General features: G+C 45.4%; 1 protein-coding gene and 1 long non-coding RNA gene across 5 annotated transcripts in view; one reads left to right on the top strand and one right to left on the bottom strand.

The window, feature by feature from the left end:
* Window positions 1-15096, top strand: part of LOC106038960 (uncharacterized) — a 41567-nt gene that overhangs the window by 20508 nt on the left and 5963 nt on the right. For all 4 annotated transcript variants that reach the window (XR_007161367.2, XR_010832847.1, XR_007161357.2 and 1 more), the window contains one exon: window positions 13264-13472. This is a non-coding gene — a long non-coding RNA (uncharacterized lncRNA). The remainder of the gene's footprint in view (window positions 1-13263; window positions 13473-15096) is intronic.
* CLRN3 (clarin 3) lies at window positions 5501-14882 on the bottom strand. The gene is made up of 3 exons (XM_013185801.3): window positions 14654-14882; window positions 8735-8914; window positions 5501-6449 (listed from the first exon to the last, which is right to left on the bottom strand). Exons 1-3 carry the CDS (start codon window positions 14880-14882, stop codon window positions 6175-6177), a joined length of 684 nt encoding a protein of 227 aa, XP_013041255.1. The 3' UTR covers window positions 5501-6174.

Below are 15096 nucleotides of genomic sequence, written 5' to 3'. Positions count from 1 at the left end.
CTATATTCCCAACCATCATTAATCAATAGCTTTGTTAGCTCTGCAGAATTCACACCATCAGCTCTGATTGAGAGGCTTTGAATTGCTTCCCAGGCTCACGTGCATCGTTGTTTGTCGTCTTGTTCTTTTTTTCTTTTTTGGTTGTTTTGGTAATTCTCTCTTCTAATACTGGTAGGTAGCCAAGAAAACTTTTTTCCAGGGGTCCTGTATAAGCAAGCCATCAGTCTATGCTATACCTGTTGTGATTGTTCCCAGGGTGCCCACAGATCCGTGGGGTGGTCGAGCGGAGCACCTAAAACCAGTGTGCCATTTGGGGAACGCTTTTCTGTTGTTTTCTTGTCTCGGAGTGCACGTGTGAAATGTACACACAAAGACAAAGAAAAACAAAGCAGAAAGGGGAAGGAAAAAAAAAAAAAGGCAGGTATTTCCTCCTCGGAAGGAGGCTGCTGCCCTCTCATGGTTTCCGAGGCGAAGAGCGGGGAAGGTCCTCGGTGGGCAGCTGGGGGCAGCCCCCGGTCCCCTGCCAAAGGGCTCCTGCAAGGCACAGGAGCAGAGCCCAGCTGCCTGAGAGGACAGGCTGGGCAGGAAAAGATAACTCTCTGTGTCCGGGATTATTGCAGAGAATGCTGTTTTTGTGGGCTTCGTTTCCCTTCCTTTTCAGACCCTTTTCCTATAAGAGAAGTTGGTTGTTTTTTGGCATAAATTGCAGAATTTGAATGGTAATATTTAAAAGTATGAGCTCTGCGATGGTCAACTATATTATTTCTGGCACGTCTGGGGATTAGGATATGTAGAATAAAAGTTTGTAAATCCATGGCTGTGTTTTGATGGGCTGTTGTATACCCACTCAGGCATTTATGGTGCCCATCTCAAAGGGGAACTGTGTGTTAGCTGAGATGCTTATCGAGGGAAAAATCTCAGTGTAAGTGTAACATGCTTGTGTCATGGAAAAGTACCACGGCTGCTGCTTAGTGCTGTCTAGTGATATGTGTCTTTTGGCAGAAATTAGGTGTGTTGCGGGTGGAGGGGCACCCTTCGTGCTGGGTGCAGCTAGGAGTCTGTGACTCTGATGCGGAATAATGACAGATCTGGGTAAAGTAGTCTAATCTAGTATAGATGGCTCATGTGTCTGTTCACACTAATTTTGGGTGATGATTCCTTTAAAAAAAAAATATGCATATTACCAGCAGGCCTGTGGTTTGGTGCAGTTTGACCACTGCAGATGCGCAGCTCCAGCAGCAGCCTGGTGATGCTGGGAGGCTTGCTTCCCTAACAGTGTGTGTCAGGACTGCTCGTAGAAATGTTTGTCACCACCACATGCAGCCTGTCGCCTAGAAAAGTGAGTTTCATGCCACGTCCGTGTTCGAGGATTTGCAGTTTGTTCATCAAAGCCCCCAAAGCAGTGGGCAGCTGGCTGGGCTCTGCTGGGAGCCGTGCCCCTCGTGGGGAGCGCTGCGAAGAGCAGGAAGGTCTCAGTCTCACTGCCTGTCCAGAGCCTGTTTTTAAGCAGGTTTCCTTCCTTTGAGCTGCGTTTCGATGCTGATCTCGTTTTGAAAAGGTCTCTTACCCAGCTGAGATGCTCGCACCTGCCAGGTCCTTCCTCCTGTCCCCAGCACTGCTGCGCTGTGATGCGAGGGGTGCCACGGCGTCCTCCCCGAAGGATAACTTGAGAGGCCCTCAAAGGTAAAGGAGCAGAGAGGAGAGCTGATCTCAAAGCACTGATGGAAAAAAAAAAATCCAGAAAAGGGACACTTAAATTTGATCCAGGTAAAAGATTTGTGTCCTTGCAGTACGTTTTCCCAAGAGGGGGTTTCTCTGGGGTTTCTGCAGCAGAGCGCCCCTCCAGAGGGACCTCACACCCCGCCAGGCACTGCAACCTGGTGTTTGATATGTGTTACCACAAGGATAAAATGCTTGTATCAGCGTCAGTCTAAAGCTCTCCTGTATGTTTTCATGCAAAAATGCTTTGAGCCGGCCTGTATTTGGGAAGCTGTCACAGAGACTTCCCTCGGAGAAAGGATGCTCAGAGGAAAAGCTGTGGTCGTGTGCTTTGCCCCCCGTCACTTTGGCAAAAGCCAACATCCCTGGGGCACGCTGCTGCTCGTCCTGTGCTGGCTTCAGGCTCCTCTGTCCAGACCTGCTGTACGGCCCCAGGGCTGGGGGAGAGATTTATTTTTAATTCTCTGATACTTCTATAATAAAAATCATTACCGCGTCGGCGATGCCGCGCTTGATTTAGAACATTGATTGTTAATTCTGGCAGCTCTCCCACGAGCAGAGATTTTTAAATAGCGTGAGCCGGATGACTCTTTAGCAGAATTGCTCCTGGGGGACAGGAATTGGTTTTATTGACTGAGCTGCTTTGCCTGTGGCTAACAGCAAAGCCGTGCTGGCTCTTTTTTTTCTGTAATTGTGAAGTTAACTAGCTTCTGCCGTGTTGTCAAGTAGATATTCCGACATCAAAAATTATTACGTTTGCCTGCTGTGAGGTTTGTGGTGTGTGCTATTAAATGTTTTCAGCTGCTGCTAATCATTAAGGTAACTGACAATTTACTGGGTATCGTGGATCTTCCACGTTTTCAAAGGAAAGGCTGCTGCTTCTCAGCATTTCTGCAGTTGCTGAGCTTGGTGCAACTGTTATGCAAGCTGAAACTTTTCGAGTGAACCACAGAGCTAAAACAGATCTCGGGTAAATAGGAGACGGCCTCTGAAGTGGGAACTCCTGACCAGATAATGTTGTATCTGGCTATTTTAATACCTGTTAGGTGTTTTGGTTGTGACCGCTGTAGCAGAAGCACCCGGGTGACTCATTTAGCCACTGCTGCTGCACGGACGTGCGGGTACCAGAGTATCTGGTGGGGATGGAGGGGCAAGGGGCTGCTGTGGATTTCTGCTTGGGCAAATAAAGGAGGCAAAGGGACCTCCTATGCCTGTCGGAGGAGGGGCAGAGGCCTCGCTGGATGCTCCTCGCCTCCTTCCTCTCCAGCTGCCATGCTCCTGGCAGGGCTTCCACGAGCTGCGGTGGGTCGCAGGATCCCGCTGGCGGCAGGCGTGGTGCTGGGTGTGCCTGGCATTGTGCTCAGCACCACCCGGAGCCCTGCCCAGCCCCATCCCTGAGCCTTCCCAGGGCCTGGCCAGACGCTGCTCCTGGCCAAAAGCTCCTGGCCTCAACTGCTGGTGAGTGATGAATGGGTAAAATTACCCTGGTTTTAGATAAGATGGGAGCTTGATTTTTTTTTTTTCTTTCAGGAGTGCATCAAGCTGACAGTGCAAGCTTTTTGCCTTTTTTTTTTTTAACCTAAGGGTAAACTGCCAGGATTTGTTCTCATTAGGAGGAGAAATGTGCTGAATGCAGCTCCACTCATTTCAAAGGCTGGCTGGGTGGCAGGAGCCAGACCAGTTCCTTTCTGATATCCTAAAAGCAAAATGCGAGGTTGGTTTTTGCATTCTTTTTTCTTTCTTTTCTGTCCTTTATCTGGTAGCAGTGGGCTGTAAGGACATGCATAATCTCCTCTTGCTAAACTCTGATGCAGGAAATGGATACCTAAACTATTTGACTTCTTGCTTTTTCCTCACGAGTATGTGTGCTGCGGGTCAGTCCTCCACGCAGAGCTGTGTGCTCTGCTCTCTTCTCACAAGCAACTTTATTCCCAAGGGCTCATATTTTGTAATTTATCTTGGAGCAGGTGCTTTCAAATCCAGGCAGTTTACCCAACAGCTGACACTTGTGGCCTCTTTAGAAACGGGAGCGCTTCTCCTCGTGCCTCAGCATCCTGCACAGCCCCCATTCAGCCCAGCACCTCACTGCTGCCTTACAGGGTTGTCAGTGCATCTCTGGGGAAACAGAAAGAGAAGTTTGCAGTGCTTTTCTGCATCCGTCACCTGCTGTGGGTGAGCTCACCTGTGCCGTGACCCGCATGGTTTGTGCCTCCTCCTCAGCACCCAGTTCAAGCAGGCACCCAGAAATGGGAACATTTAAATACAAGAATCGCTTCTGTTTTCCCATTTCTTCCATTGCAGACAGCACCTCAGTATGACAGAAGCACCGAAGCAATGGTGAGCCGCTCCTCTTCAGAGCAGGAGCCTCCTCCCCTCCGACACTACTCTGCTACAACTTCATTTCTCTCCAAGCCAGTGCCTGATACGAGCGTAGTTGTGCTGCGTGATGGATGCTGGCGTAGCGCAACGGTGACAGATGCGTGCTGGAACTGTGTGAAAATTTTTGCAGCCAAAGCAAAACTGGCAAATGTTTGACTTCCCGCCAGTTTAGCTCGCGGGTGCAAAATATCTGAGGTTTTAACTGAAATGTTTACAGCAGTTCTAGGCCTGGTTCTTGTCAGCAGTGGAGAGGAGATAACATCGCTTATTGCATTGACCCATCCCACTCCTCAAGTCTTAGAAACCCTCTTTTATACCCCCGCCACTCTGCCTCATCTTACTTTTAGTCAAATGCTTACAAAACAGACACTCTGCTTTGACTCCTTTCAAAGAGCACAGCTGCAAAAAGTATAGGGCACTTTAATCCTGAAGCTTTATTTTTTGACATAAATAGTGAGAAGTCGCCTCTTGTATCTTCTCGTAGTCTCGTCAGAGACGCTATTTTTTCCTTTATGAATATCTCTGGCATCATAGGACAGACACCAAGCGTGACTGTGAAAATCCTATTGTAAAGGAAAAAGGTGCAATAAAAACTTGTTCTTGTAGCTGCAGAGGTATGGAGCAAAGGAGCAGAAGGCGCTGACTGCTCTGCACTGTGCTCGTCTCCAGGAACATGTGTGCTGAGAGTGATTTCACCCGGCAGTGTGCTCCCTGTGTCCCTGCCCAGGGAAAGGTCGCTCTCGTCTGCTAAATGTCCTTTGGCATAGTGGGATGGGAGCGCACCCCCCCTGCGTAGCTCTGCTGTTATGTATGGTTGTGTAGGCATTATATACCAGCTACGCTGTACGTAGGGATGAGAAAGTTGTCCATAAATCACTAATAAAGCCCATTATTTGGCATTTCCATGGGGGCAAAACGACAGCCTAATGCAGCCTGTGGGAGAGCAGCCAGGTGCAGCCAGTCCCACCCAACGCAGGTGCGGCTTTATGGGACTTTATGGTTGTGTTATCAAATGTCTATGAATAGGTTCTGCTAAGGTTTCTATAGACGAAGGACTTAGATACAGGGCTGCTACGCTGTCTTGTTTAGGCTGTTGCCAGTCCTCCCACTACTGCGGTGCTGTGCCGCCCCAGCTGGGCTCTGAGCGAGCTGAGCCCGGCCGGGGGTCGGTGCCGCACCCCTGCGGGGTTTGGCGTGCAGTGACTGGTGGTGAACAGGCTTGTCCAGGTGGAAAGGGGGCCGCAAGCCCACCCCTGTTTGCCGGGGAAGTGTAGTAAGGACTGCAGGAGAAGGTCCCGGAGCAGGGAGTGGATAGCAGCAAGAACTGCAGGCTGGATGAAGCACCGATACCGTGTGAGCGCTTATCTCCAGCATTCCTCGTTCGTGCTGCTTCTGCCCCTGAGGTCCCAGAGCGCAAACGCAATCCAGCCTCTTCGATCTTCACCTTTGGACCCAAAGGGCGAAGCAGAGCTGCGTTCACAACGCGCTGGTGTCGGTGCAGCCAAGGCAGGCAGGGCAGCTCTGTCCTGTGGCCCGGAAGATCCCAAAAGCAGGAGGTGGGAACACCCGCTCCGTGCTGTGCAGCAGCAGGGCTGGCACAGACGTGGCTTTCAGACAGGCAGAGGCAGCGCATGAAGAAGCGAGCTGCCCCCAAGGCCTCGTGCTGGGGCTCTCCAGGGCTGCCCATGGCTGCAAAGGCCCCTCAGGCTTGCAGTGGCCGGCAGCTCTTCGTGCCGCTGCTTCTTCCCTTCTAGAGGTGCATTTGCAGCGATCCCTCCAGCAAAATTAAAAAATAAAAGTAAAATAAAATAAAATCCCTGTATGGTGCCTCAAGTCCCAGCCCGATGGCTGGCGCTGGCATCAGGCACTTCTGGTGTTTCTGCTCGGGGCGTCTAGGCAGCATGTTTGCTTATAACATCTAACATTGTAAGGTATAATCAATCTGCTTTGAAGGTGCAACAGGCTATTTTGTTAATTGAGCTATACACATACCTTCAATTTGTACATAAATTATTGGTCGTGATTGTCCACATTAAATAGTCACACTTTCTTTTCACCCTCTTTTCAGTGACATCCTTAGAAGAGAATGACGTCTTTTGATGCATTTTCAATTGGTCTTTCCTGCTCTTTCTTCTTAGAATACCTTGCGCAGCTGTAGAAACAAATGATGACTATAGTACCACAGCTAAAAAGAATGTGAAGCAGCAGGATCCAGTAGGAATAATCGTAATTGTGTTCAGATTTGGTATGATTCAATTGAATAGAAGCACATTTGGTGGCCAGCTCTACAGACAGGTTGTTGCCTTGTACGTTCACGGCAAAAAGTATCATGACTACAAGCGTGAAGAACCCTAGAAAATATAAATGCAAATGTTAGAGGCAGAAACGTAATATTATGTGTTATAAATATTTGTATTAAGTACCTATATAAATTGCTACTTGGCAGGATTCAACTTAAATTGGTTAGAATGCCAGGACTAGAACAAATGAGAGTAATACTTTCTGTTAATAAAACCTGAGAGCATTTAAAGAACTTCTGTACCATCTAGTAGGGTGGATGTTTTGACATTGGAAACTATCTTCTGCTAAAATGAATGGATTCTTATTGACTATCTTTAGATAAGGCTATGTAAAGTCCTTTCCCCCACCCCCACCCCCCCCATTGCATTTGGTGCTGATGCATATAATATATGCACCCCTTAGGTGATTTGCAGGTTGCCTACTTGATATGAATGCAAATTCATGGAATATGCGGTATAACAACTGGCTAAGACCTTGAGTAACCTGGCCTGAGTTCAGTGCTGCCACAGCTTTGAGCAAGAGCTTAGACTTGGAGACTTGAGGTTCTTTCCTACCCAAATTATTCAACTACTGTGATGAGCCAAAATGAGATGTCTTGGATCTGTATCCACTTCCTACAGTTGCCTTAATATAGATGGAGTTCAGTTACTTTGATATACTTAGCCAAATAATGTTTTTACTTATTTGCTTTCATAGTGCTAGCAGAGGTACAATCTCTGTACCCTGGTGAAAATATTTCCATTCCTTCCCTCCAGATGCACCAGCCTGCCAGTTCTCCTGCTCACAGAGGTTCAGGTTTTTGCAAGGAGGACACTGGAATGTCAGGCCATCTGGTGCAAGATTGAGATCCTTCTAGATACATATCAAATGATGCGTGATTTTTCAAAAAAAATATGCCCACGGTAGGATACACTTCCAGGTCATTGCACTTGGAGGGCTGTAAAAAGTAACCACAATCCTCAGTCAATGTGTGGGTTTACTTTCTCACTGATATTTCGTTTGGCAAGCTCTTTCATTTCAGGTCTATTCTTGCAGATCCATGCTATATAATGGTAGCTGGGCCGCCTTCTGCAATGAGACACCAATCTGGCTGTCCCAAAAGTTGAGTAATGGTGTAATTTAGTCTTTTGCTCTCTTTTTTTTTTAACTATGTTTCAAGACATCCCCAGCTGTTCCAGCATCGATATTTATATGCTTGCTGCATTAGTCGCAGCTGGAGTAGGGTGGCTTTCACACCTGTACTTGCTACAATTAAGGCTGTTCTTATCCCTGAATGTGATTCCCTTTTCCCTGAGGTCAGATTCTGACCAAGGCAGAGCGCTGAGGGCTTTGGGGACCAGCGCGTGGTGCGCAGCCCTGCTGCCGAGCTGCCTGCAGGTGAGGTGGGCACGCAGACCTGGAGCGTGCCAGAGGGACCTGTGCTGAAGGACCCCGTAATCAGATGTCTTAAAAGGAATTTTTTCTCAGTGCTAACCTAGTATTAGAGGAAAGCGTAATCCTCTCGAGACGAATCGAGTGTGAGAGCTGCAGTCATTACCGTGGCAAGATGAAGAGTGTAGCAAGGTGCATTAGGAGAAGCCAGATGCAAGCCTGCTGGTTGAATGAGAGCCTGCACCTCCAGGGAGCTGTTTGGCAGAGTTCACGGCTCTGACAGCTCAGCATCTCTACCATTTTTTCTGCTTAGGGAATGTTAAAACTTATTTTGATCTCTGCAAGTGTTTTTAGAGAGGGAAATAAATTTTGCTGTGACTCTGCCCTTCTAACCACCTCCCCTTTGATGTTAATGCTGGTTTAGATGTGTTTGATTCAACACATTTTTCAGAAGTGAAGCTATTATCCATCCCACAGATTAGACCTTAGAGGCCTAATTTGGAATGCAGGTAACCCAGGAACAGTTACGCTATAAATACCATAAAACAGTGGCATAGTGTCTTTAAGAGGTTACAAATTGCGCTGTAGCGACATACACGGACACAATTCTGTTCTGGCTTAACGTTGTGTTTGTCAGCTTACTCTGTTCTCCTTGATGTGCGTTGTGTTTGCAATGATGTGACACCCCAACAGGTGCAGTAGCATCACTTCGTGCGTTTTGCTACCAGCGAATCCAGCTTCCTGCTGGCTGATACCATCGCTTACAGCAATGCTATTTTACCAGTATGTAAAATATAGCTTTAAGATAACCCAGCAGATATGATTAAAAAACAAAACCAGCTGAACAGAACACATTGAAGTTTCTTTTTTTAAAATATATATTTCTTAACCTTGGGATCAATGAGGATATAGTATTAATCTGTAGGGCGTGCAGGAAGTGCTCCATACAGAACACGTTACTCACCGCCTATGGCGTTCCAGGTATAGACTCCAATGGGTCCCAGAAACGTCTGGTAGGGATTGCTCACAGCGTTGGTGAATGTAAACCCTGAGCTCAGAAGGGAGCTCAGTAAACTGAGGACCAGAAGCACGATAATCGTGACGTTGATGCCTTTCGTTCTGGTGCTGTTCAGCGTTTCTGCAACTGAAAGAGAGCGGCTCAGTGGTGGGTGCCCAGCTTCACCAAGAGGAGGACAGATTCAGTGCCTGGGGTGTTTAAATGTGCCCGGCAAGCTAAGGGTTTACTGCTATGTAGCTGGTTGTAATTAAAAGCTAATAAGCAGAGAAGTGGCTGACCTGTAGAGACCCAGCTGTAGCAGGAGCAGTAGGTTTGGCACAGTGCATGAACCCAAAGCTGCAGAGGGGTGAAGGTATCGTCATCTGAAATAAGTGCATCTGCTAATCCTGCTGGCACACAAACTTCATGGGCAGTGGGCTGGGTAGCCGACTTCTCTTCCCTACTATTTCTGAGAATATTTCATCTTGACAAAGCTCGACAGAAATTTTATGGTAAGCCTGATGAGGAAACTAGCTGTTCCTGCCCATCATCCCCCAGGTGTCTGGTGACTTCTACAAATGCCTGATTTAAAACTTGGCTCTAACTGTAGATTATTTCCTTTTAATGTAGCAGCAGTCCCCTCAAGTGGAATAAATCTGACAAACGGAACAGCTTCTACAAGTCCAGTAAAGCTGTTAGCCTGGCAGGGTCAGGTGTGTTTGTAGGACAAATGTGCCTGAGCGTGGCCACCCGTGGACGGATGAGGTATGGCTGGCCATTGAGCTGCTCTTCATACCCCGGCTGGATCTGTCTCTTGTCATGTCCCACAGAAAATAAATGGGTGGGGAGAATGCCTCCTTGATTCTCTTTTTTTTTTTTAAAAAAAAAAAGAGCAGCTCCTGCCTTTGGTTATCTGTGGAGGACGGGTGCATCCAGGGCTCTGCTCCCCCACGAGGGTGAAGAGAAGCTGCTGCACACCTTAGCGTCGAGCATCCTGGCTCCTCTGCCTCGTGCTGCTGCTTGTTGCACTTTCCGTGTGCTTGCTGTTCCAGGGCAGTTTCTGTATTTGTATGCACGGCTGGCCATAGGCGCGCAGCACGTACAGTCGTCACTCCCTCCAGGACTGTAACCGTTTTTATTATTTTTGCCTAAATCCTCCTAGTTATTTGATATGCTGCTGATAATAAGAGACACAAATATGGGTGCAATATACTCAAAGTGTAATTGCAGTATAGCTGCATTGAAATATATTATTTTCCTTTCAATTTACAGATTGAATAGGCATCTATAATGTGCCTGTGGCTGCCTTAACCTATAACAAGTTTGACATCAGTGTTTTCATGCTCTGTTCAAAAGGCATTGTGATAGGCAGCCATCTACAGGAAAACTTCCCTTCTGTGCTGCTTTTAATACAAAGCCTTTACTGCAGCATTCATCTAGCATATAAATTGGAGAAATCATAGCAGCGAAAATAACAAAAACATAACAAGAGCACATAAAAAGAAAATAAACACTCAGAACAAAAAGAAGAGCTATTGGAAATAAATTAAAAGGAGAGCTTCTATCTCATTTACCATTTTATTCTTAGAAGTTAATTTCTGTTTGAGCAAATGGCAGGTAAGGATGTGTTATGGAAATCAGATGCAAATTTAAGCAATTCTCCTAGAAGAATAGGAAAGAGGCATTCAGGGGACATCACTCAATTAAATGGAGGTGAGCACAACACCAGCTGCACCGTGTGCTTGTGCTGAAGAAGCCTCGCTGCTGGGGTATTGCCTACCTCAAGGAATAGGTCTGGAGCTGAACCAGGCAGGTGTGGATAATTTCCCTCTGGCAGCCTCACTTCATTTTATCACTCAGAACATCTCCAGAGTTGACTGGCTACATCTATGGCACCCCCTCATTGATCTCATTCATCCCTGACAATGAGCTGCAATTTAAGAGATGTAATTTTGCCAGATTCCACTTGTTGCAGGCATGCCTGCAACAGCTCAGGACTTCTAAAGGTTTTAAATAAAATGTTGTTTTCATGGTGGAAGATTTTTTTTTCTAAATAAAACGAACTAGAGGACTCTACAGTAGTTGATCTACTTGAATGTGATCTATAATAAGCCACAACTGGATGACCTTTGCATGAGTGCAAAATAGCCTAATTCCAGAATGAAAGCAGAGGTTTTTGCCTCAACCATCTCTCCTTATTTTCCTGCATCATTTTTTATTTTTTTCATCTGTAACTCTTGTGTGGTCAGATTCAATTTCCCAAGCTTTTAGTGACCTATGTGTGAATGGCTTAAAGGCTTCAAGCCAGCCTTAAAGCCTTTTTGAAGCAGTGTAAATCTGGCAGCTTTCGCTGGTCTGTGATCACTTATCACACAGAATGAATTGCTCATTAAAAAGAAAAAGAAAGTCTAACTTTTTTACTTTTCATGAGGTCACCTGGAAACTGATGGGTCACCTGGAAACTGATGGAAACTTTTTTTTTTTAGGAGATAGAAAATGAATCGATTCCCCTCTGCTGTAGTGAATTTCTGAGACTTCCTTGGGTGCTGTTGTTTCGCTGGTTGCTGACGCCCAGCTGACCCCTGGCTTGACGGGCTCCCCGGGCGTGCCGCTCCCTGCACCTTGCTCACCGTTTTTATGTGTTTGACTTGGAAATGAGCACAGCTGTAAAAGACCTTTTGCAACCTATTACGTGAACAGGTTGTATCTTTCGGAGACAAATGACTAGAGAGGCTAATGAAGGCTCTAAGGAGTGACGCTACTTAATAATATCTACGTTTGGCCAGATCATGCCGCTCATCCCCAGGGCCTCTGAAGCAGCTGTGTCATTTTCTTGCTCTGTTAAGATCGCTTGTGGCACTCTGTTAAAGGGTCTGCCCTGGCCACGCGGTCCAGGCACTGTATACTTGTGGAATCTGTACTCCTTTTTTTGTCTTTCATCTTTATGCTCAAAAATTTATTTTCATTGCGTGGTTTTTGAAAACAGTGTTGTTGTCTTTGTTGATAATCTGCTTTCATATGGTCTTTTACTGTAGCCAACCTGGACGGTTGCTAACAAGTAGTCTAGATAGCCAACTTATCTTCTTTGAATTACTCTTCAATATTTATTTTGTCTTCCATTCATTCTCCTTGATTTACACCCAAATATGGAAGTGCCATCTGGAAAACACCCAGAGACCTCATCAGGGCACGCTTGCTGAGTGCCAGCTCATGCTGTGCTGTGTAAGGGTGTTCATAACGCTGCCTGCTGCTGCTCGAGATGTCAGAGTGGAGAAATCATGACAATTTGTTTCTCCATAGTACAGGCAATCCATTTACTAAAGGACATCCTACTGTCTTAGGGCAACCTGGCTATTTCAATTCAAAACCAGCATGTATGCATGCAGTTCTGTGAAGTATTTCTCCTGTTTCCAGAATGCTTGGAATCCTACTTAATACAAAAAGTGGCAATCATACCTAGCGTAGAGCCTAAGAATTAATTTTAAATGAGTTTATTTTATCTTGAAGATATGCCTGACTGAACTGGGGAAGGATGCGGGCAAATCCGCATTTAGACTACGGATGAAGCATTTTTTTCAGCAGCTGTTGAAAACAACTAGCAATTCCTGAAGCTCACTTGATTTGCTCATCTATAAATGGCTTATAAGTGAGAATTGCGATGACATTTCCTAAACGAAGAGCACAAAAAATTAAATATGGAGAAAAAATCACCAACAACAACCGAATGCATGTAGACCATGCCAAGAATTGAATCCTTTACTGATGCTTGTTATTAACTGTGGTTAAAATATATAGGGTGCTAGTGCCCAGACCCTGGGATTTGGTGGCGTTAGTTCCTGTGCAGGGAAAGGCAAGACACGTGCCCCGAATTCCTGCCAGACTGCATCCTCGCCCTGCCATCAGCTCTGCATGGGTGGACTCCTGTTTTCACATGGCACCCTATTAAAATCAGCAAGAGCCCGCCTGCATGGAGCAAAGTCTGGGGCTAGATCCAACTGGCATGAGGAGATATAATCATCTATAAACTATTTTTATAAATGTATATTTGCTTTTCTAAAAATCACTTTGATTATTCTGATATGACTGTAAATACATTGGCTCGAATGACTTGTGATTTTACATTTGTTAGGCAGTGATCTCAATATTCACTATATGCTTTACTAGGAACACTGCTATACTCAGTTTTTTCATTACAATTTGATCGTTACAATGTCAATTGGCTTGCATGGTATAGCTCTGTCACTGTGGTAATTGGGGTGCCTGTTTTACAGATACAATTTCTGTACTAAATACAGTGGGAAAGAGCTGGGAGATGGGAACCTTTCATAGGCTTAGATCTGCTGTGCTCCAGCTACATGGTTTATTTGATCGTAGTGATGGACTACATCCTACGAAAAAAAAGAAAAAAAAAATCTTAAAGTACATCTCATATTTCAAAACTATCTGATATACTCTTGTAGTAAGGTTTCTTTTGACTGCCTTTTTTTCACTTTCAGAGGTGTGTGTGGGCATTACTGCTTTGAACCCAGTGTGACAGCAAAGACACAGAAAATGGGCGCAAATCCTTGAACCTTGCAGAAGTGTCCAGGCTTATCTACCTTTGGGCTTTTTGAATACTTGCATTAACATAGACAGAGCTACTTGTGTGTAAACGCAACTTTGCTGAACTGTGTGAAATCAGAATCAAGTCTGCGGTTTGTATTTGGTATGCATCACTTCTTGTTTCTCTTCTGCTTTTTCTCATGTTTTGTTCCACATACTAGGATTTTTATGCTTCTGTCATTACTTTCTCAAAGGTCACACTAGGTAAGCCCCCTTCTACTTTTCCTCTTATTTTTTACCTTTATTTTATTCCCGGGTAGCATCTCTCCTCCCTAGACCCTCAATTGTTCTGTTCTCTTTGTATCTATTTAATTATTTAACCATTTTAATTTTTCTCCTTCTGATAAGAATTTTACCACTGGGGATAAATACCAAGAACTGTAGTTGCACAAAAAAGTCGTGTTACATATCAACAAAAGATAACATTTAACTTGAATCTTTTTTTTTTTTTCTGAAGTGCTATTCTAATAGCCTGGATTCAAAATCTTATCCTGGATATTTTTGGAAAGTCATGATGATGAGGAGTCACCTGAAAACTATGCCTTGGGTGGGGGAAGCAAGGCCTTATAAAAGATGACGAGCTATGTTGTATTACATGCTTCATAGGCTATTATTTTTAAAAAGACATGAGCAAGTATACATTTTGAACATATGAAATGCTTCAGTTAATAATATCACTTAGAACTGGAATGGGGTGGTCTTGAAGGAAGAAATAAAAGGAATACTTTCCTTGAAGTTTAGGTCAAACACAAGTATAAACACCATATCTGTCTAAATTAGTTTTACACCTTTGGTTCTTCTCCCTTCAGCAGTTCCTCTCAGAACCTCCTTCTATTAAAATGATGCTAATTTGATCGTAGGTGGCAAAATGTTTTAAATCAAACAATTAATTTAACATAATGAAATTTAGAGGAAACCAAATTAGGTCTGTAATCCTTTAATGAAATGCTAATAGAGTGTTGCTTTCCTATTCTTCACTTAGAGCTTCTGAAAATTAAAATCCTTTTCACACGGAGTTCCTACCCTGTATTTTTAACTTGTTCAGAGGCGTAGGTTAAGGTCGCAGATAATCAGAAGGTGCTATCGGCAAGAATGCTTCAGTATTTATCTGCTGTTTCGGGGTCTGATTTTACATCACCTAAATCCCCGAGCTGCTCCGTAGGTGTCCCTGCGTTCCCTCGATGTCTTACAGCCCCGGACGGGTGCAGGAAGGCCGGGCTGCTCCTACGGTGCCCCTGGGCCACCAGCCCCCCGGCCTCCATCGCCAGGCATCGCACCGCTTACCTTGGAAAGAAGTGTCTGAAACCTGAACTCCGGCTTGGAAGGTCTGGGCACAGGTGCCGCTGAAAAGTCCGTAGGTGACGGTCACCGAAACGGTGCCGTTTGTTTGGGAAAAGTCGACTGTGCTGCTGATCCACCTCTGGGTTCCGAGAACGGCACAAATGATCACGAAAGATAAAACACTGGTTAAAAAAGCAGCTCCAAACATGAGTTTTTTTTCCCTGGTCGGCATTTTGGCAGACAGAAATTTTCCACGGGTTCAGGGGATTTTCTTCCTTCCGGCCCTGCTTAGCGTGAGGTTTTCTCCTTTCGCTCTCTGGAACCTGCTCTGCGTGCTAGCTGAACGCTATCCTGGTAAACTTTAAGCAAACAGCAGCAGTAATAAAAATGTAAAATAATTGAACTTTGGTCTGGAGGAAAGGCGTTGCCACGGCTGCAATCAAACT

Source organism: Anser cygnoides, chromosome 7 (genome assembly GCF_040182565.1).
Source record: "Anser cygnoides isolate HZ-2024a breed goose chromosome 7, Taihu_goose_T2T_genome, whole genome shotgun sequence".
Lineage (NCBI taxonomy): Eukaryota > Metazoa > Chordata > Aves > Anseriformes > Anatidae > Anser > Anser cygnoides.
This window is presented reverse-complemented; position numbering and strand designations above follow the sequence as displayed.